This window comes from Helianthus annuus, chromosome 14 (genome assembly GCF_002127325.2).
Source record: "Helianthus annuus cultivar XRQ/B chromosome 14, HanXRQr2.0-SUNRISE, whole genome shotgun sequence".
Classification (NCBI taxonomy): Eukaryota; Viridiplantae; Streptophyta; class Magnoliopsida; order Asterales; family Asteraceae; genus Helianthus; species Helianthus annuus.
Genome location: NC_035446.2, coordinates 59,976,128 through 59,997,549, shown reverse-complemented (window position 1 = coordinate 59,997,549; position 21,422 = coordinate 59,976,128). Strand labels below are relative to the sequence as shown.

Below are 21,422 nucleotides of genomic sequence, written 5' to 3'. Positions count from 1 at the left end.
ATTACAAGCTAAATTACAAAACTCCCTAATCAATTTCCCTAAATTTAACCAATTACTAGTTCATGAAACTTCATCTAGGTTATCAAATTGAACTCCAATTGATAATCAAAACGAATAACATTGGTCAAGACACAAACACCTACCCAAATTCAAACATAATTAACAACGTAACCATAAGATCTCAGCTTCGATTAGCTAAACTGTCAAATTAAAACTACAGAATCCTTAAAAAGTTATTAAATCAGGTAGAGGATCCTGTACATTAATCCAGAAGTGTGAGAAGTGTATTATAACACTATATATATAACACAATATAAACACCGTATAACACTACACCATATAACACTATATAACAAATATAACACTATATTTTGTCTGATAGCATGTCTATGATAGATGTATAGTGTTATATTTGTTATATAGTGTTACATAGTGTTATATGGTGTTATATGGTGTTACATACACTTCTCACACTTTTGGATTAATGTACACTATCCCTACCCTATTAACTCATTTCTACATTATGCAACAACTAAACACAAATTGAAATAAAAATTACTTGAATCCGAATCTGAACAACTAGATCTCAAATTCGTTAGCGGATTCGTGTAGCTTTGCTTCAGATCTACGATCGTGTAGCTTAAGTAGATCTCAAATTCTATACTTACTTAAAAGGCTAGGTTATGTCGGTGGGTGAGGCCGACATAGCCGTTTGTCCTCTTGCCGTAATAGTTTGCTTTTTTATTGGTACAACCTGACTTATATTTTTTTATTATATAAAATAAAGTTCAACTTTAATTACAAAAGTTGAGTTGGTTTAGTGGTTTGCATGAATCCTCCTTAAATGATGAACCTAGGTTCGACCCCTGCTTTTCTTTCCTTCACCTTATCACTATGAAACTATTTTTAATCCTCCTTAAATGATGAACCTAGGTTCGACCCCTGCTTTTCTTTCCTTCACCTTATCACTATGAAACTATTTTTTTTTCACTTAAATTCTTATTTTGGTTAAATACCTTTTTCTTCCGTTTTTGTTTACTATCTAAATTACTTTAAAAAAATGGATTCAATTCATATTTATAAACACGTATTTTTGTCCATATCATGACTTATTTTTTTTGTTTTCTATTTGGTTACTATACCGAGAATTGGTAACGTAACAAACTGAACCCATACCGGCCGCAATCGAATTCCCGCCGCAACGCGCGGGAGAATTCCACTAGTTGATTATTTAAAACCCTAAAATAAATGCAAATGGGTGTGGTGATGAAAGGTTTGTTTTAATATAGAACCACAAACAACATATGAAATTCCAACAGAACTTCAAAGGTCAAAACCCAAACAAACAAACAAACAAACAATCAATCATATTCTTCTATTCATGTGCATCACATGACATTATAAATTCATACAAAACATTCATAATCCAATTTTATCACTTAGCCATAACCGACCCAACATTGGCCGCCTTCTGGTACACCCGCACCACCGACATCCCATCACTTCCATCGTCTTTAACCCTCCATGCTCTATCCTTCTTTCTTTGAGGCTTCTTATGCTGCTTATAAGACGCACTCGAGCTCGCCTTTTTCCGAGCCCCACGAACCACGTTACCAGGACCTAACCCATTAGCCACGTCAAATGACTTAAGGTCATCCATCACGTCATCAAGCCTCGTTCCTTCACCAGAATCCGATTCATCACTCTCACTCGCGTCGGACCCACCTGCATCTCTTGAACCATCCTCTTCGTCCGACATGCCAGGTGGCAGTTCGTAATGAGGCAGCTTTCCGTCGATGTAATCCTTCAGAATTTGACGAGCGGCTTTTGTTTCATCAGGGAGTCCACTAGATGCAACGTACCCACGAGACGCGCAGTATGACCTCAAAAGTTCTGATGCAAAAGGAGGTCGGTTTTCAGGCTCGTACGGCTTCGGTTTTGGTAGTTTGATATTGTAGACACCCTCGATGACGTGGCGTGGAACGTGGTCTGCAACCACTTGTACCGCTTCCCGATGCTCAGTCATTCTGTGGATCGGTAAAACCCCAGATGCAATCATTTCATATCTCGAGCTTGTGAAAGACGGGAATACTAATCCGGGACAGTCGCATAAAGTCAGCTTTTCGGTAATTATAAGCGTCTGGAAATGTTTGGTTTTCCCAGGGGTAGATGTCACGCCCGTTCGTTTTGCACCAACTAAAGCGTTGATCGTTGAACTTTTTCCAACATTAGGGTACCCCACGAATCCAACGGTTACATGTTCGGTTTTCACATCAGTTGAATTTTGCTGTGAGTCGGTTCTCATACGGGCTATTTCCTCTGCTTCCGACTGTAAACGGGATAACAACTCTTCCCTCCCGTATATTTTTGTGTCCTCGTCAACGGTTTCTTGCGAAGAAGAAACATGTTGTTTTCCTTCTAACTCTGCTGTTGCAGCCTTGGCAGACCAAAAGAGATACAAAATACCATGAAGCTGGAAGTAATCGGCCCATTTCTGTCTGCAAATGAAACCAAAAGATAGATAGTTACAAGAACAGAAGATGCATTTGCATTATACCGTTTACGGCCGTTTGGATGTTTGTTTTAAAAGCAACTAGTATTAAGTACCCCGCGTTGCGGCGGGGGCAAGCACTAATGTCAGCGACCATTGACACTGAAGTTGCGGTGTTAATGCGAAGAAATTAAACTGAAACGTAGAACATAGAATAAAATAACTAAGTTGATCTAGGACTCGCTCGTTACGATGAACCCGCGTCTGGTTCATCGTAATCTATATACAATATTCATTACCACTATACAAACCATATCTGATTAAGGTACAACCAATTAAGCACAACTTACAACCAAATATGCATACTGGTAGAGGATCCTGTAAAAAGTGCTCAAAGTGTGAGAAGTGTAAGAAGTGTATTATAACACTATATATAATACTATATAACACCATATAAACACCGTATAACAATATGTAACAACATATAATACCATATAACACTATGTTACACTATATATCATTATATAACAAATATAACACTATACATCTATCATAGACATGCTATCAGACAACCTATAGTGTTATATTTGTTATATAATGATATATAGTGTTACATAGTGTTATATGGTATTATATGGTGTTACATATTGTTATACGGTGTTTATATGGTGTTATATAGTATTATATATAGTGTTATAATACACTTCTTACACTTCTCACACTTTAGGCCCTTTTTACACTATCCTTGCCCTATGCATACTAATGTTACAAATTAATAGTATGTAAATATAAATTTACAAATAAAATAACACAATTTTGAATGGATCAAACCGATTGAATATAGTAAGATATTGAAACCATTATTTGATTAGGGTACAACCATTTAAGCACAATTTACAGCCATACATGCATAAAAACAGATTGAATTTGGTAAGGTAATGAAACCATTATTTGATTAAGGTACAACCACTTAAGCACAACTTACAACCAATATTTGATTTAAGGTACAAACATTTAAGCACAACTTACAACTAAACATGCATACATTATTAAGGTACAACCACTTAAGCACAACTTACAACCAAGATTTGATTAAGGTACAAACATTGAAGCACAACTTACAACTAAAGATGCATACAAATGTTTTAAATTAATAGTATATAAATAAATAATATGATATTCAGTAATCAGAATCAGATAATCAGCTGTAAGGAAACCGGCTTTCGAAGGTGAAATTTGGATGTGTGCTTCTATTGTTTAAATTTGCAAGGATTATATTATTAGATGTTTGGTAAATCTAAATATTTAACAGATAAAATGACCAAGTAGAAATGAGCAAAAATATCTCAAATTAGATTAAAAAGGCAAAAATTAAGTTTAAAATTCTACCTTCTTATCATATAAGATCTCTACTGACTATTTAAAAAAATGGATAATATGGTATATAACACTGACCTCACGGAATATGGCAAAAGATCCGCTTTGTTAATCAGGAGCAGTGTCCTTTTATGCTCATCTATCTCTCTAGCGTATGCCTGCACTTTTACGATCCAATTCTTACAATAATGCACAAAATATTATACGACCCGACCCGTCAATCATAAGAGACTAGGTATAATGTGAGAGAGAGACAGAGGTGACTGTAATTATGTGATTACATAACTGTCTTATATATCACAGCTAATAATGTAACCTTGGTTTAAAAAAGCGCGCCCTAAGTGTGCTTAAGCGCAAAGCGCATCTAGGCGCAAACCCCATCGCCTTGTGTGACATAAGGCGCACGATGTACAAGAAGCACAGCTGAGGTGCGCTTTTTAGGGTGAAAATCGACCTAAGGCGCAGCTGAGGGGCACGCTTTTTGTACATAGGGTGTTTCTTTGCTTCTGAGTGTTGTACAACAGGCTTTTTATGCTGTACATCTATGTTTTTTTTCATTTTAAAACATATATAAAGCTTAATTATAGCTAAATCATAGGTATTGGATGCTAAACACTTATGGGATATATAAAATAAATTATATAATCACTTCGCGCTTTGCGTACGAAAAGCTCACCGCTTTTGCGCTTCGCTTTTTAAAAGTCGGTTTTAAACCTCATCGCTTTTGTGCGGTTCGCTTCCCGCTTTTTTAAACCAAGAATGCAACACATACAACACAATTCCCATTCTTAAAACTGGTACTGTATTTGAACGACCCTTTCTCAAAATAAGCCAATAACTTGCTTTGACAACCCACTAATGATTGTTAAAAAAAATTACGATTCAAGGGAAGAAAATTAACACGAATGTTCACTAAAAGACATGTTTTTTTGTTGGAAACGAAGTATGCTTTCAGAACCAACTTGTGCAAGTTCCTCATTTATATAATTATCATGTATTAATAGGTTATTGATGTGTTCTACACAAAGTTCTTGAAAGAACGCAAGTAAATATATAACATATTAATATATCTATCTATATACGCTAGAAACTCGTAAGGTCATAAAATACAAAATTACCTCCAGGTCAGGACAACGATAAAACAGTGGATCTCGTGCATCAACCACCATGACAAGCTGTAGAGAGCCATACAAGTTAGTAGCTTACAATAAAACGAATAATATACTTGTATGCAATTAAACACTCACCAAATCGCTACGTTCAAGAACCCTCCAAAGTTGTCTCCATATATCCAGATTCTTCTCAAATGGAGTAAGAACAAGACTATCATTCTCCTCAAGCCTGCGAAACAAAAGTTTTAGAATGACAAGAGCGTAACCGTAACATTTTTTTCTATGATACAACTAGAAAGAGTTCATGCGCAAACAAACAGTCTGAACCATTAAGTGTTGAACCAGTAAGAGCCTCATTAAGAGGTAAACAAACAGCCCCTAACTAAAATATGTATTAATCCAAATAAAATACAACCTTGCAAGACTACGGCGCCAAACTAAAAAGGCACGCCTTTCATTAGAGTCAAGTTCTTCAACAGTCATGTTGGCATTCCATGCTGGTCTGAAAAAACAAATCGCAGAAAAAATAGGAATAAATTTAGAACCATTAAATATGCAAAATAAGACACGCCCGCAAAAATAATAGTGTCAAAAGATGCATACCTTCTTGGAACATTAAGACTGCTAGCATGCAAAGCTTCCTCTTTCTTTTGGTTTTCTCTTCTTTCATGAGGAGTCAGCTCACTGGTGCTAGAACCTGACTCTCTGTGTGGTTAAAGAATACCATAAGTTGACCATCCACAACATAGATAAGAAAAACAAGATAACAAATATGTCGTATATCAACATCCTATGCAAGGTTTAAAAAAACGGAAACGAGTTTCGAGGCGTTTTCCCTTCGCCTCACGAGGCGTAAGCCTCGAGGCAAACCGAGGCGGAGTTAAAAAATAAATATAAATATTATATATCTTATAAAAATAGTAATACTAACTAAATTCATCATCAAAATAATCAAAACAACACATAAAAAAGACATAAATTGCTTGAAATTGACACAAAAACATCAAAAACAAATATCAAAAACCCCTGAGGCGCAACGTTTTTAGCGCCTCAGCCCCTCTGAGGCGCACATACAGTATAAACCCCCTGAGGCGCGCCTCAGAATCGTTTTTTGGCCGTTTCTCCTTGAGGCGCGCCTCGAGGTGCACACCTTAACCGTTTTTTTAAAACCATGATCCAATGTTTCATTTTATGCCATAAAGTTTTCATATCTTTATGGATGTATAAATTTGTAAGAGTTTGTTAAATTTGACCATTCACTTTTTCTCTCTGCCCACTAAAACGTGAGTAGACTTGCAAGATTAATGTTCTTTCCAGCTCCTAATTTTACAAAACTAATTTTAATCTAGGTAGTTAAAAGAGCTAGGTCCACTCAAGGCACAAGACCTCACGTGTCGCCTAAGCGCAAGAGGCAAAATATGTGTAACACTGAAAAAAATAAAAAAAAATATATATATATATCCGGTCGTCGCATGGTTCCTTCTCCCCTCTCTGTTTTTCTCCAGAAACAGTTTGGTTTCTATCTCCAACTTTGTTTCCATGCATCTTTTCCAGGTCATGTTTTAGCGGCTAGAAAAACCAGTTGTCTGCCTTCATGTGCACTTGGTCACCTTCATGTCTCACACCCGAGGGCCTAGGTGCACACCCTTTTACTACTATGATTTTAATGTTCATAAACAGGAACCGTACAACAAAATAACAAACCAACCATATAAACATAACAAAAAAACTGAACTCCACCGTCATCATCTTCTTTATATAAAAACACCACTTCTTGCACAGGAAACATCAACAACAACAGCCATACCATACCCAGTAAATCCCACAAACAGCAAAGCAAGGCTATTGTTAGAGTCTAGCAAATCCTGCTTAATCCGCTCATCCCAAATCAGTTTGGGTTTACCTCTACTTGGAAATGGTCAAATTACACGAATCACAATGCCTAATTCTTTTTCACAAAAACACAAGGATTATATGGCGAAGCTTGAAAATTTCCACCGGGGGTCGAAAGTCACCAGACCTAAAAGTATATACCTAAATTTTTCTTTTAAAAACCGGGTTCTCGAAAACGTATATACCTAAAAAATTCTATACGAAACGTACATACATAACACTACTGAGCGAAAAGTTCGGGGGTCGGGTGTCCCCGGCCCCTTCAATGCTTCGCCTCATAATATACAAAACCCTTGTTACATACAACAACTATCAGCACATCTTGCATGTATCTCCTTCCTAATCAACTAATCATACCATCAGTTGGCCATAAGTTCATACCCACAAGACCTAATTTTAGCACAACCAACTTAAAAGAAAAATGATTATCATATACCAAGACAACATCTTTCAGCAGAAAACATAATAATAAAATAAGAAAACAACATACAAATCAATAAGGGTATTGACGGCGGCGGGGTTATCAACGGAGAAAAGGCGCACAGCATCGTCGGCTTGCTGGATAACGGCGTCAATATCGGCAACATCGGTAACGGATTCAAGGACCTTTTTGTGCTGTTTGTAGTAAAGCTGACCCTTTTCTTTGGATTCTTGGATTTTGTGGTTGTGATGCTTAACTAGGGCTCTTCCCAACGATGATTTATCGTTTTTCCCCATCAACAACAAATAAGGTGTTTTTTTGGTTACGGCTAACGGAATATGTATGTATGGATTGCTGGTTGAATGGGGCAATCGGCTGCCTAAATACAAGAAGCCAAACCTAAAATGTTCATGTTAACCGCCTTTTGTAGACGTGTTATGTTATTGATTAAAGAATAAAATGCAATAAGTTCCTCAAGTTTAGGTCACTCTCATCCAAAAGATAAACTTGGTCAGAATTTTCGGTTAACATTTTTTTTTTTTTGTCGTGTTCCTTATTTTAATAAAGATAATTTATGAGATAAAAAGACAATTCTACCCTTTATAAAAAGATAATTTATGACACATACTCTGAGCCTCACCCCAAGACCAAAAACAACGGAATGGGGTCGTGCCCCACTCCAGATTACTTGAAAAAAAAGACAAACCGAAGCAGGCAAGAGACATGGGGTCATGTCCTATGGACACGGGCCGTGGTCAACTTCCAGATTTACAGAATCTTGGAGTGTACAGCAAGTACATGGGTCACGGGGCCGTGCCGTTGACACATGGTGCAGTGCAAGCATACGAACTGATACAACTCATTAAATGAAGACAGAGAAGAAGGGGGCACGGGGCCGTGTAAACTGTCTGTTTCCAACTATAAATAGGGGTGGTTGGTTCAATTGCAATTCATCCTTTGGCAAACCACTTCTCTCACACTTGCCACCACCCCACCACCACAATACCACCTTCATCCATCATCCATATTTAGAGTGCGTAGTAGTCTCAGGATCCAAGATTCATCGTAAGAGTTTTATCAAATAAAGGCCATGATTGGCTAATCTCTTGCATTACTTGGTGAAGACAGGTCATTTATATACGTATTACTTTTGATTTCCAAGCTTTGGTTAACTTTTTAATTCAGTTTGTATTAATGACTTTAACATCTAGTTTTTTATATCGAAAGTGAACTTTATTCTATCATCTCTTCATCTTTTGTTGATTCACTCATTCGTGTCTTCACGGTATATATAAAGCGCGTTAACTGCCTTGAAAGGGGGTTAGAAGGGTGGTTTGGGTAAAGTTCTTGCCTCGTTCGTGTCTTTTGGAACACAGTTTCAAGGTAAGTTTTACATCATTCGCCTCGTATCCTCGTTCTGATCAAAAGCCCTAAAACGTCCGCTTGTAATTCAAAAAAAAAAACTTAACTTTGTTAAATTTTTTTAACTGAGGACCGGTAGCGAAAAAATAAGTGAAAGGTAAGACTGACATGGGGAATATTCAAAGATGCGACTGGCAATGACCAATGACGTCTAGTTGTAATTATTACAGGCCAATTCCCCAATTATAAAAAAAAAAACCTAAAATATCTTGTTCTAAATTAATCAAACCAAAAGTTGGTTCTGTTCTGATAGCTTTTAAGAAACCAATTCGGTAACACAAAAATGATTGTCTATTGGCTTTATGAGCTGAAAAGAAGTTATAAAATCTTAAATCACTCCTTCAGTTCCTAACCCTGATTTCGGTTTTTTTTTTTAAATGTAAAAGGCGATTTAATATTGATTCGATCAAATGTCAACAGTGACATATAACGCTGATAAAGTAAAAATAACATCACCAAGCATTAAATTGTTGTCACCAAAGAAGCTTCATTATCTTCAAACAAATGTTACATCATCCAACAAAAACCCACAAAACACCAACTTACACACAATGATCACCTCATATTTCACTTCTTTTTAGTTTATAACTCATTCTAATTTTCAGAAAAATAAACAAAAAACCAATATTACAACACACCTATCTCTATCATCAAAAATCATTCGACGAAAGCATCACCACCATCCCACAAACCGATAACCTGATCTCCTTTGTCAATCACAATAACCGCGTTCCATGTGGCATCGGTTCATTTCACTAATTGTGGGCCCACATGTGCATCACGTTCCCAGGAGGGCTAGTGCGTATGACTCGTATAATTTTGAAGAGAGTTTACATCCATGCAAGAGAGCCTCGTTCATTGGTTACTTGTGGTCGACCCCTAGTTGGTGTTGGCGGTCGGTTTGCATTAAGCTCCTACAACCAAATTATACATGTTTCAGGAATTTTGAGCTGAGATTGTCCACACCTATATTTGTCATAGTAATTATTCATAACAGTACCTGCATCCATGTATCTTCTATATGTCGTTCGGGGGAAGTTGTTTCGGGTGATGAAACTGCAGGCGGTAGTGGATGAATAAGTTTTGGAACTACTACAAGATCTCGACCCAGTACTAATATTGCACCCGCGTTATTTGCAGTCCCTAAAAGAAAATCTCACCGTCAATACAACATTATTCCAGACACAGATAAAAAGTCAAATGCTACAAACAGCATCAAGAGCAAAAATATTTACCACAATAATTAGTGGCTGAAAAAAGGGTAATTAAATGTCCCTGAGCAAAACGCTCAAAGCCATCCATTACACATTCGTGTGCACGTACAATGAGTTGTAGATCATTGTTGTTACAGAACTCCATCACGCGATCAGGCTGCAAAACGTGTAGCCATGTCGTAAAATCTGTAACGGTGAATAAAGTTATAAACTAGAACATTCTAGAAAGAATGATACTTACCCCAAAAGTAACCAACCCGGGACCTCTGGCGTTTGGTCTTAAGCCTTCCACGCTGTCATTTTCCGTTGGGTCAGACCTGTTTAGAAAGATGATAATTAATAGTTGCCACTAGGAAAACATTTTTTAACTAAAGGTTAACAAGTTGATAATTTGATATATATAAAAAGGCACCAACCACAGCAAATCCATAAGAACTATAGAACCAGCTTCCATTGTAATTGGTCGCTGAAGATTTTCGATCTGGTCAACATGGTTGATTGATCGTCCAATACCACCGTGCATACAGAGAATCTTTTTTTCAATTCGAGCCGCGAGTGGCAACCAATTGAATAATCTGTTTATCCGCTGCCATACCCAAATTCCATCTCTCTCACCCTGATTTTCAAGATATCAAGAGATTAATACGCGGAATAAAAATTGGGTAAATATAAGATATTAAAACACGGGCGCAACAAAATGACGATGACAGTACTACCATGCGCTCGATACACTCAATTCGGAAGCCAAAAAGAGCATTAATATCGGCAGCTTCATGATTCCCTCGAATTAAATGTACATTGTGTGGATACTCGACCTACAACATTTGACAAATTGTAATATCATGGTGACTTGTGCTTCTTACAAGACTAATGATGATAAAAAGACCCTAGTAGTACCTTTAACGCTAAGAGAAGACAGATAGTTTCCAAGCTGTGTTGACCTCGATCAACATAATCTCCTAAGAAGAGATAATCGATATATCTGGTACATGTTACTTTTAGTTAGAATACAGATAACAACTTTTAGAAAATAAGTAAATAAAAAAGATAGCAAGAAAACTTACGCAATGTCTCCAGCAGTTGATGGGGACCCATACTCATCAAAAAGTCTCATAAGGTCACCAAATTGGCCATGCAAATCACCAAATATCTTTACAGGAGCCCTTAATTGCAGAACGGTAGGTTCACTTGAAAATAATCGTTCAGAACAATCACAAAGATCAGCAATTTCACTGCAATCAAGAAAAAACTGGCGACGAACAGGCGGCTTCCACCCACGAGGCTTCAATAAACGAGCTATCACCTGAAATATGTCGATAATTCTTTCATTAAGAATATAGGTGCACTTAATTAGTTAACTTACATCAAAAATCCTATTTTACCTTTTTGGGCACACTGTTAACAGACATTTGTCGATCTAGAAGTTTCCTTGCTGCAGTTGCGTTTTCAGGAGTTCCGTAACCGACCCGTCTTCCCTCGTTCTCGAACTGATCTATGGATAGCTGTCTGACCATACCACCTAACGCTCCACCGGTTTCTGCAGCTATTACCACCTGCAAATCCAAGGTACAATTCACCTACACGTATGTTAAAAAAAGATGAAAATAACATACACATGACAATAATACTAACAGCTCGGTGATGCAATCGCACTCCAGTTGGAGCGGAATTATTTGCCACGTCAGCATCCGGGTTGTTCTGTTTCCCACTAGGAGTAGCCTCTGCTCCACGATCCCTATCTGGCGATTCAACTTCTCCGTTTGACTGTCGTGCTTTTGCAGCAGCTAGGGTTGCAGCAATAGCCTCGGCTTCTGCTGCTGACGCCTCAACCAAATATTCAACTCCTTTGCTCAGTCTCCTGCTAATAAACCATGATTGCATTCCATAGATGATAATGAATAAAATAAAATTTAGAGTAAAATGCCATTTTCATCCATGAGGTTTGGTCCTCAGGGACGAAAATGGCATTTTACTCTAAAATTTAATAATATCAATTTACCGTGAGCCTTGAAACATGGCGTTTTCAGTGCTAATATCTGTATACATGTCACCATTTACAGGTGGAGCAACAGGATTACCGAGTACAACCGAGCCATCAGAAGGTGCTTCGGTTGTCTGTCTTGTTCTGTCATCAGCAAAACCGTACCTTCCTGGTAACCTTGCTGACTGTGCATTTGATGCAGCAGCAGCTGCTGCAGCTTGTGATGCTGCAGAGGTCATTTCAACAGCAGCAAGATCTTCAGCAACTAGAAGATCATCTAGCAACACCCCTGCGACAAGAAAATGCCACGTGTCATCTTATTAGTGACTATTGGTTGACTAAGAGATACACTGAAAGATAATCAAGCAATTACATCAGCTTGGTTTACGGTTCTTCTACAAACATGGGCTAGCTCCCCTTATGTGTAATTACATATTTATCCTTCAAGTTATTGTACTTGTAGGTAAAATACTTATAATAGTAAGTTTATAGTTAATTACATACTGAAAAAAAATAATAGTAAGTTTATTCTTAGTTACATATTAAATTATACAGTAAAAAACATATATATTAATCCTTACTTTAATTTATTTATACTAGTTATACCATCAATAATACACTATATGTGAATAGGATTAAATTTTAATATATATTTATATTAGGGTTTTTTTAAAATTGAGAAATCAAATTTTCTATAGCATTACATATTATTTTTTCTTTCTATCACCTAGGCCGGCGAGGCCTTTGCGCCTTGTGATTCTTACAATTCAGCAGGGGTGTGCAAAGTCGGTTAACAACGGGTTTGGTTAACCGAAGGTCGGTTAATCAAGGGTTCGGTTAATTGAAAAGTGTTAACCGTAACCATAACCGATAGGCGGTTAACCATAGTTCGGTTAATCGACGGTTAAGGTTAGGTTTTGGTTATTTCGGTTATTAACCGATATATATGTTTTTTTGTGTTTTTAGATAAGAATATGGTTGTATTCTTGTTATCATGTATATAGTTTATTGATGTTTCAAAAATTAAAACCTGATTATGCTCTTATACGAGTTATTTTAGTTTTCAAAGCATATACCATATACTGAAAAATGAATTACTTAGTTCATAAGTAACTAAAAATTAATATAACCATATTCTAATAATTAAAAAAAGTGACAAATAAATAGAGACAAGAAAATAAGAGGAAGATATTTAACTTTAAGCACAAATATAAAAAGAATCACAAATAAATATGAAAAAACAAGGTTCGGTTCGTCGGTTAAATTCGGTTAATGATGATCCCTTAAACGTAATCGTGACCGAATGGTCGGTTACTTAACCATAACCGTTCGGTTTGGTTGGTTTCGGTTAATTTTTTCAGTTAACGGTTCGGTATTTGCTCACCCCTACAATCCAGGCTGGAGAAATAACTTTAATACCAAGGAGTAGGGGTGTAAACGAGCCAAGTTGCTCGTGAGCTACTCGAGATCATCTCGATAATTAGAGCCGAGGTTAAATGAGCCCAAGCCATAGTTATTGGTAGCGAATAGCGACAAGGTACCTATATGCTACGTAGTGATAGCGACGAAATAGCGACCGCTATTTCGTGTTTAGCGATAAGGTAGTTGAAAATTTAAGAAATAAAAGATAGCTATTTATAATATATATATATAGGGTAAGGATAGTGTAAAAAGGGCCTAAAGTGTGAGAAGTGTATTATAACACTATATATAATACTATATTACACCATATAACAATATGTAACACCATATAATACCATATAACACTATGTAACACTATATAACATTATAGAACAAATATAACACTATACATCTATCATAGACATGCTATTAGACAAACTATAGTGTTATATTTGTTATATAATGATATATAGTGTTACATAGTGTTATATGGTATTATATGGTGTTACATATTGTTATACGGTGTTTATATGGTGTTATATATTATTATATATAGTGTTATAATACACTTCTTACACTTCTCACACTTTGAGCACTTTTTACAGGATCCTCTACCTATATATATATATATATAATGTTAAATTTGTACTTTTTATGTATAAATTTATAAATTTCAGGAGCAAATGTAAACTAGTGAAAATAGAAGGGGTTAAATGTTAAAATACACAAGCTAATTTTACTCATTTTATGTAAGTTTTTACAAGTTTTAAGGACTACATAAAGTTAGAGGGGTTAAATGTTAAAATGCATAAAGTTATATAACCCTAAAAGCCTAAGCTGAAATACCCAGCCGCTATCTTCTTCATCCCAGTTTCTGACAGAAAGCATCACCAGCGTCGGAATTTTTCGCCGAAATTCGCCGTTGGAGTCGGTATCTGCTCGATATGTGCCTTGTAGTGGCGTATGGCCGCCAGGCCACGCTGTTCGCTATAGCGTCCGCTATGGATACTATTGATAACTATGGCCCAAACCTAAAAATAAGCTTGTTTAGTAAACAAGTCCGAGCCCAAGCTTCACTTATCGAGCTCGAACTTGCTCGCGAGCCAAAACAAGCCTATTATATATATTTATTTTATATATTAAATATGTATTTCTATAATAATTATTATTAATTATAAAATTATGATATAAACAACTAAATAATATGTATATACATAAATTATGTTATATAGAAAATTTATACGCAAAATAATTATAACTAATATAATATAATATAATATAAGTTACATAATAAATAATAACGAGCCGGGCTCGAGCTTGAAAAACTACTCACGAGCCTAGCTCGAGCTTGAGCGTTAATAAGTTAAACAAGCTCGGCTCGGCTAGTTTGCACCGGCAAGGAGCGAATATGATATAAGCTGTTACTGTCCAGATTATGAGCTTGTATGCAGCCATTATATCTATCTTAAATAAAAAGGTCGGTGGCTTTGCCACCAACCAGTTTTTCCGTTTTTTTTTTCTTATTTATATAATATTTCCCGAGAATGTAGCAAGTGTGGTATACCCTTTTACCCAAAAAAAAAAGAATGTAGCAAGTGTGGATGTTTGTCTTAGTGGGCCGCTATTCATTTCTTTACACCGATGGCGAAAGTTCGATTCCGGTTACTCTTGGTTCTTTTGCATTTATGGTTTTTTTTCACCATCTTTCTTTTTTCTTGGTTTTTCTGGGCCAGGCCCAATTTCTGCATTTGTTCTTTTTGACCTTTCTTAATATTTTCTTAATGCTGCGTTAGTTATGTATTTCTTTCTTAATATTTAATCTGAAATAGTAAATTACATAGTTTGTTATGATTATATAGTTATATTTTACCCTTGACCCTTTCCTTTTAGTTATTATAATCTATTTATATAGCTTATCTCATATAACTTGAATCTTAGAATATTTAATTACCACTGCTAAGTATGATTTATGCAAGGTTGTCGGTGGATCATGGTCTCAAATTTTCTTTTTTTACTTTCAAATTTATAGACTTTACACATTCAACCCAATCTTTTGGTAAGTGACACATTGGCCTCTAACTTCTATTATTTAACATCTTCGACCCTTGATTTATTTCTACTTAATAACTTCATACTTCATCTTCTCGAACACTTCAATTATTTTGTTTAAATTACTTTTAAGACTTTACATAACAACGTACGAAACATTATACTTTTTATCTATGCCTAACCATGTTAATGTCACTAACGTAATGTGTGTAATAAAGTAAAAAACACATCACGACACGTGTGGGCACCACACGTGAATGTCATCAACGCATTGCATGCAACGAAGTTACAAACATGACGTTGCCGTCGCAACGCGCGACACAAGTAAAAATCTAGTATACTCTTAAAATGCCTGGTTGGTGGATCATGCATTTTAAAATTACATATATATAAAGCTGAAGTAGTTGTTAATGGGCTCGTATAAACTTAAAACTTTTAGTTTTGCAAATATGACCAAATTACAAAAGAACCAACTAACTAATCAAGATTATTATTACTCATCCGGTAACAAAAAATTTTAATTTAAAACTGCAGGGCCTAGTGTTACCTCCACGTAGACCGCCATAAATAAATATCAAATCACCAAAAGCAGCAGCAGCATGCCTACAGCGTCTTGTCAATTCGACCGCAGCATCTCCACCAGCAGCATCAGCACTATATCTACCTGTCCGTGGAGTCGTGACAACCGATTTCGTATCACACCACACTCCTGCTGCAGTATCCAGAACTACATAAAAACGCAAGTGAAAAAATGTGTGGTTAGATCAAAGAGGCAAATATAGAAATAAATGTCAAATGGGATACAGACTGATAATGTATGTCTTTTGTGCCCCCAACAAAACAAAATGTATGAAGTTTCTTGTTATCTTTGACAAGTGACGATTCAAATTTAGTTGGAAATACTTTGTCTTAGAAAACTTAATATAGGCCACATAAAGCATTAGTTGTCACATCAGCACAGTTACTTTATTTCAACAATAGAGTTCAATAAGTATCATAAAACTGTACCTGCTACACTTGATGAGTCCTCCACCATGCGTCCACCACCAAGGGCACCCCCAGAAACATGGAGCCGCGCATTAACAAAAACCTAGAACCAGGATAATAAAAACACTGAGTACTCTGCGTTAACACATGTGTGGAGTGTGTGTGTGCGCGCGCGCACACTCACGCATGAGCGAGTAAGTAGAGAGAGTCAATAAAAAATATAATTCTAATGAGAACAAACCGCTGCATGTTGATAACGGGGAGATGGTGAGACACCAGGAGCAATTGCCCATTCCCAGCGACCATCTCTATGCTTTGCAAGTCCATAAGCACTTGCCAGAGGCTGCACATTATAAGAAAATACAGTTATAAGATAAGACTTTTGGACGCATATATGCAATAACATGTTTTTAAAAGTACTAGTATATCTTATGTGTCCTAAGATATCGACTACAGTAAGCACAGAATTACTGATTAAATAAAAACCATGTGCTGACTACGACATGTCACTTACTGACTTACCACACTGTTTGCATCTCGTCCCCCACAAAGCAATAGAAGACCATCAGAGCGTGCACTTGCAGTGGCATACCTTATATCAAAATAAAATATTCAAATGAGGAGTTCCGCTTCACATACAGAAAACCGAAACACATAATGGCACATTGGCACCAACACATATGGGAGCATCACAGCCCAAAAAGCAACATAGGGGAAATGCCTATTACTTGAAGGTGGCCCATGTGTAACATTAAATCTTCTAGAAGCATACATTCAATGAATGTTAAGTTATAACTCAGTCTGCATGGCCACATACATTTATAGACAAGTAAAAGGTACCAAATCACTTAATGAAAAAAGATAGCTCATTAATAGCATATTGATAACCTGATAACCATAAAGGTTGTACTACCCAAAAGTTAAGTTTTATAATTAACTCTTACGAGGACTTCAAAGTTAAAGGCACAAGAATATTCTAATCCTGACACATTTCACATAAATGGTGATAAGAAATGTCCAGTCTGAATTAATAAGAAGCTATACAACTACTATTAGCAGCTAATATGCAGGAGAAAGTAGTTTAAATTTGGCGGAACATATTATCTCTGTATTAGTTTTGTTTCAGTTCAATAAAATTGATTTTTTCTATATACATTTTATTTATACAAATGCCAATGGGAAACTGAGTAAGCCATACATGCATGGTGGTGGACCTTCTCCCTCTGGTTCCAATTTCCGCCATTCGTACGGCTTAGCAGCTGTATCCAACGCCCATACATCAGCAAGAGGTCGCTTCCCTGGCCATACAAAAATGGTTTTGTAAATCTGTGAAAAAAGGGTCAAAAGAAAACACGAATTGTACACAAAAGCTGGAAGTAACTGACCATCATTTCCACCAATTGCCATAAGATATCGTTGCCCCACTAAAGCCATGACGTGCCCGTATCTTGGGCCTGGGCCTGGGCCTTGGACCACCACTCTACAAGAAACAAGCATTTATTTCACCGAATTTGCATAATTATAATTTCCAGCATAGCAGATACGTACAACTGTACAAGTCAATAAGCACATTCTTCAAAAATCAAACCTATGCCATCGGGGCCGTTGTTGTGTAAGGTCAAGAACATGAAGATCCTCGGCAGATAAGCCAGCTGGACCAATGCCACCCTGCAATAGGTTAAACAAGGGTATTTACTTCAAAGTGAATCGATTTAAAAATGACAAGTAAACTGAGCAAAAGGAAAAGGAGAAGCTTTTGAAACATCTAGTTATCAAACCTGAATAACCACCATGGTACCTACAGCAGTCGCCACATGAGCTGCCCTTGGCGTAGGTGGTTCTCCAAAAGGAGTTATTCTGCAAAATTTAATTTGAAATCTCATTGAGATGTTAATAAATGAATTTTAATGAGGAACACTAATTATATCAACTAGGGAAAGGATCTGGAATTTAGCAACATAAACCATCTCACCTAGACCATTTATTTGTCAATACGTCATAACAATGCACATCAGCAGTAGCACCTGATAAACCTGTGATTCAAGAAGAATTAAACACGTTTACAAAGAAGCAAAGATTCAGATATGTACACGGAATGACGCATTAATAACGAAAATCCGGACTTATTCTACAGTATTCCTTTCACGTGAAACTGTAGTTATCAGAAAGTCAATACACAACCTAGATATCAAATATCATTTTTAAGTCCACAGAATCTTAAGGTGAACTCGTGAAGCACTAGAAATGTAGCAAAATGAATTCATACACACACTACAGTCTACATAATGAATTTTAGTGTTTACATACTGAGGGTATGTGGATCAAACATTTATTGGCAATAACTACATCCAATTAAACACAGAAAAGTTCATTTGTGCACTTGGTTTTATATGAAGAGTTTCGAATCACTTCAATTAATTTTCATTGACTTTAGTAGTAATCCGAATTTGACTACTCAAACCAAAATATGAATTTTGCTTCGGATTCCAGTTTAGTATTTCCACGTTCAAACTTACCGCATCTACTACAATTAAACATATATGATTTAGCAGTGAATAAACAATAATATATACACAATCAAGACAAATTAAAGTCGGTAAAACAGAGCAAGATTCATACGAATTCCGCCGCCCGCAGAGGTTTGAGTTCCGGCATTAGCAGAGTTACCCTCAAGAGCAGTTGCACCACCAAACAGTATAAGCCTGGGACCGATATAACCCGGGGTCCCTTCCTCCCCAACCGCAGCCACTGCAGTCAAAGTATGCCCACACCTCGGTCCAGGACCATCCTCCTTCTTCTCTAATATAGCATTCACCACAGAGTAAGTAGGCGCAAGCCTCGGCCCACCTACCAGACCTGTACTTGTCTGCTGCACCTGACCTCCCGGCCGCTCCTCCAGCTCACCACCATTAGTACTTACATCGTTACTGTTACTATCATTAACCTCCGGCGACGGAGACGACACCATTGACGAATCCACATCCATCTTTCACCAACAAGTATTCAGATCAGAAACCTAAAACTCGAACTTCACAGATTTGCATAACTGTCAGCCTCAGCACTTCAATTTCAATCAGAACGGATTCAAATTAACCCTAGGTTAAACAGATTCAGACCTAGTAGAATCAAATCTTCAATACATCGGAATACGAATGCAAATGCAAATGAAACTCAAATTCTCTCTCTCTCTCCTCACCGTCGGAAAGTATATACGAACCGGCGGACGAACACTGAAGATGTCTCTCTCTCTCTCTAAGGCTCGGTATCTCCGGCTACAGTATCTCCAGATTTGTCTCTCTAAACAGTCGGTAAGTAGGCAGAAATACGAATACGGAAGCTGTATCTATCTCTGAGGTTCAGTATCCGCAGTTTCTCTCTCTAAAAACGATGTTGCATCTCCAGCTTTCTCTCTCCAAACCGTCGGAAGGTAGCGAGAAATACGAACCGGCAGACAAATACGGAAGCGCTCTCTCTCTCTAAAACGGTGATGTAATCTAGAGATTTTATAAAATTGAAGTGACTGTGTGATTGAGTGAGGTGGTGGAGTACGGTGGTTTGCGGTGGCAGGAGTCAATGATTAACAGGCTGAAGAGAGAGTAGACAGCAGTTTCCCTAAATCAAAGGGTTGTGAACGCGCTGCCGGGTGCGCGTATCATGAACGTTTCAACACAAAGTCGTACGGAATTTAAAGAGAAAAAGACCGGCATGCTACCACTCTTCATGAAATCAAGAGGTTTTTTAGTGTTTTTTATTTATTTTTTTTAAGTATTAGTTTAGGAGAAAATCGTGATTAGTTTTTTTAGTGTTTTTTATTTATTTTTTTAAGTATTAGTTTAGGAGAAAATCGTGATTAGATATGTTTGTACAAGTGTTATAACTTTATTCATTTAATTTAATTAATTTAAATTTAAATACTATAAATTAGAAACTTGTTTATGCATATATCTGTTGTATATAATACTCTAGGAGTTTTTTTTTTTCTCAAAATTGATTTTTTTTTTTTACTTTTAACCCAAAGGTATTTGATAAGTTAACTTAACCTAAAACTTTGGCTTTTATACTCATAACCCAAAACTTTTTATCTTTTATAATTTAACCTCACAATATTTTTACTTTCAACTTTGGTCTTTTACACTTTTCATTTTTCGCAATTTTTTTCGTTTTACGCTTTACTCTAAATTTTGCGAGTTAGCACGGCGCAACATGCATGTGTGGTTTAACGTTTTTACGTCGCCTATTTTTGACAAGTTCGACATAACGTGTGGGGATCAACTTAGTTATTATTTTCCATGTTTTGTGTTTCGGTCTAATTTCTTCACATTGACACGTCACAACTTCAGTGTTGGTGGTCGCTCGCGATAGTGTGGCATTGATGCTATTTGTCATGGTGTAACGCCCCCGCCGTAACGCGGGTGGGGGTGCTTAATACTAGTTTTGTTAAAATAGTTGTACATCAGGTGATGCTAGTCGCATAATTTGGAAAACCTATGTATGGCAATTGATCAGAAGGCTAGTCGCGTATTGGAAAACCTATATACGATAATTGGTCAGAAGAAATTACATAATTAAGAGTAAAGATCCAGTACAAATAAACTTATCATACGAATAAGGTGGAAAAGTAAAAAACGCGGTGACATTTTCGTAATTATTCTATTCGTGGAGTAATTATCAAAATTACTCTAAAAATGCATCTATTCATAGAGTATTTATCAAAATTACTCTACAAGTGTATCTATTCTTAGAGTAATTATCAAAATTACTCTATAAGTGTATCATAATTACTCTACCAGTTCATCAAAATAACAAAACATACACAATTACTCTATAAGTTCATCAAACAACATACAATTCGAAATTACTCTGCAAATGTATCATAATTACTCTACGAGTTCATTATTAATACACTAATACAAGATATCATTCAAAATTACTCTACAAGTGCATCAAACAACTAATCATTCAAAATTACTCTACAAATACATCAAATAACTAGTAATTCAAAATTTTCAATAAGTACATTTTAATTACTCTATTAGTTCATCAAAATAACATAACATACACAATTACTCTACAA

The 21,422-nt window shown here is 36.4% G+C and overlaps 2 protein-coding genes across 4 annotated transcripts; both read right to left on the bottom strand.

Annotated features, from left to right (window-relative positions):
* Positions 1-1,261: 1,261 nt before the first annotated feature.
* LOC110908281 (GTPase LSG1-2) lies at positions 1,262-7,731 on the bottom strand. Its single transcript, XM_022153191.2, has 7 exons — positions 7,364-7,731; positions 5,584-5,685; positions 5,396-5,482; positions 5,116-5,209; positions 4,987-5,043; positions 3,947-4,026; positions 1,262-2,498 (listed from the first exon to the last, which is right to left on the bottom strand). The coding sequence occupies exons 1-7, from the start codon at positions 7,588-7,590 to the stop codon at positions 1,436-1,438; spliced, it is 1,710 nt and encodes a 569-aa protein (XP_022008883.1). The 5' UTR covers positions 7,591-7,731; the 3' UTR covers positions 1,262-1,435.
* Positions 7,732-9,178: 1,447 nt separating this feature from the next.
* On the bottom strand, positions 9,179-20,071 carry LOC110908280 (serine/threonine-protein phosphatase BSL3). Of its 3 annotated transcripts, none has more exons than XM_022153188.2 (21): positions 18,968-20,071; positions 18,321-18,381; positions 18,127-18,205; positions 17,937-18,016; positions 17,734-17,828; positions 17,547-17,646; positions 16,871-16,940; positions 16,590-16,691; positions 16,370-16,451; positions 15,909-16,088; positions 11,930-12,200; positions 11,563-11,791; positions 11,313-11,483; positions 10,995-11,233; positions 10,828-10,912; positions 10,647-10,745; positions 10,347-10,546; positions 10,172-10,247; positions 9,952-10,087; positions 9,717-9,859; positions 9,179-9,630 (listed from the first exon to the last, which is right to left on the bottom strand). In XM_022153188.2, exons 1-21 carry the CDS (start codon positions 19,332-19,334, stop codon positions 9,547-9,549), a joined length of 2,949 nt encoding a protein of 982 aa, XP_022008880.1. In that variant the 5' UTR covers positions 19,335-20,071; the 3' UTR covers positions 9,179-9,546. The 3 variants fall into 3 exon arrangements, with proteins under 3 accessions (XP_022008880.1, XP_022008881.1, XP_022008882.1); XM_022153189.2 differs by having other exon boundaries at positions 9,187-9,630; positions 11,563-11,788; XM_022153190.2 differs by having other exon boundaries at positions 9,187-9,630; positions 11,563-11,788; positions 12,077-12,200.
* Between the last annotated feature and the right edge of the window lie 1,351 nt (positions 20,072-21,422).

Coding starts and splice junctions, on each gene's coding strand:
- LOC110908281 (XM_022153191.2), bottom strand. CDS start 7,590: ATGGGGAAAAACGATAAATCATCGTTGGGAAGAGCCCTAGTTAAGCAT. Junction 5,686..7,363: donor GTCAATACCCTTATTGATTT/GTATGTTGTTTT, acceptor TTAACCACACAG/AGAGTCAGGTTCTAGCACCA. Junction 2,499..3,946: donor CTTTTGCCATATTCCGTGAG/GTCAGTGTTATA, acceptor TTTCATTTGCAG/ACAGAAATGGGCCGATTACT.
- LOC110908280 (XM_022153188.2), bottom strand. CDS start 19,334: ATGGATGTGGATTCGTCAATGGTGTCGTCTCCGTCGCCGGAGGTTAAT. Junction 16,692..16,870: donor GACGAGATGCAAACAGTGTG/GTAAGTCAGTAA, acceptor TATAATGTGCAG/CCTCTGGCAAGTGCTTATGG. Junction 16,452..16,589: donor CCCGTTATCAACATGCAGCG/GTTTGTTCTCAT, acceptor TCCTGGTTCTAG/GTTTTTGTTAATGCGCGGCT.